Here is a 1223-nt window from a genome sequence, read left to right as displayed (position 1 = left end):
GGACCCCCACAAGACCCCACAACACTGGAAGACAAGGACAAAGCAAAACATAAACTTCTGTCTCCAAGTGCCACAGACTTTCCACACACCATGGCATGCTAACACCAAGAGGCAAAGTGAATAAACCCAAGGTTGCGCAAGTAGAAGATGACAGGGTGGGAATTCCAGTCTAGGTGATCTTCTCCAAAACATGCTCCAAAATACAGATATCAACGAATTAGTGCAGCCATGATTAGTACAAGGGAATATAAGGGGCTGATCTAAACACAACAGAAAAATAGGAACAGGTTAACTTTTCCCCAATTCCTCATAGTTGACTAAAATCAGAATGCATATTTGGCCACCCTATACATGATCATTTTTTTGTGTGTTTTCATGTTTATTCCATCCCTGAGTTCACTTTCTTCCCCCACAACTTCCTCATGGCATTTTTCACCTCTGCGTTTCTGAGTGTATAGATAATGGGGTTCAGCATGGGGGTGACAACCGTGTAGAACACGGCCACCAGTTTGTCCTCAGTGAACGTGGATGGAGGCCGCATGTAGAGGAAGATGGCAGGTCCAAAGAACAAGAGAACCACCATGATGTGAGAGGCACAGGTGGAGAGGGCTTTGCGCCTCCCCTCTGCAGAATGATTCCTCAAGTTGAACAGGATGACAATATAGGAGGACACCAGGAGGAGGAAGGAGAAGATAGAAAATAATCCACTGTTGGCTAACACAATAACCCCCTCCACAGAAGTGTCAGTGCAGGCAAGCTTGAATAAGGGATGGAGGTCACAAAAGTAGTGGTCAATCACATTGGGACCACAGAAAGACAACTGGAGAGTGATAATAATCTGAACCATGGAATGAAAAAAGCCCCCGAGCCAGGAGCCAGACACCAGAAGGTGACACATAGACCGGTTCATGATGGTTGTATAGTGAAGGGGTTTGCAGATGGCCACATAGCGGTCATAGGTCATTACCGTGAGCAGGAAGATCTCAGTGACCCCAAAGAAATGGAAGAAGAATATCTGAGCCACACAGCCCTCCAGGGAAATGGTTTTAATCTTGGCAAGTAAGTCTGTGATGAACTTAGGGACAACAGTAGAGGAGTAAGTGATCTCCACCAGGGACAGGTAGCTAAGGAAGAAGTACATGGGGGAATGCAGACTCTTACTGACATTGACTGTCAGCACAATGAGGCCATTGCCCACCACTGTGGCCAGGTACACGAGAAGA

At 46.4% G+C, this 1223-nt stretch overlaps 1 protein-coding gene across 1 annotated transcript in view; it reads right to left on the bottom strand.

The window, feature by feature from the left end:
- Nucleotides 1-379: 379 nt before the first annotated feature.
- Nucleotides 380-1223, bottom strand: part of LOC100477109 (olfactory receptor 4B1-like) — a gene marked incomplete at its 5' end in the record, with an annotated part of 4211 nt that continues 3367 nt past the window's right edge. Inside the window, one exon of the mRNA XM_034650264.1 lies at nt 380-1215. Coding sequence (XP_034506155.1) covers nt 380-1215 — 836 coding nt within the window. The remainder of the gene's footprint in view (nt 1216-1223) is intronic.

The sequence above is a fragment of the Ailuropoda melanoleuca genome, unplaced genomic scaffold, assembly GCF_002007445.2.
Source record: "Ailuropoda melanoleuca isolate Jingjing unplaced genomic scaffold, ASM200744v2 unplaced-scaffold14529, whole genome shotgun sequence".
Classification (NCBI taxonomy): domain Eukaryota; kingdom Metazoa; phylum Chordata; class Mammalia; order Carnivora; family Ursidae; genus Ailuropoda; species Ailuropoda melanoleuca.
This window is presented reverse-complemented; position numbering and strand designations above follow the sequence as displayed.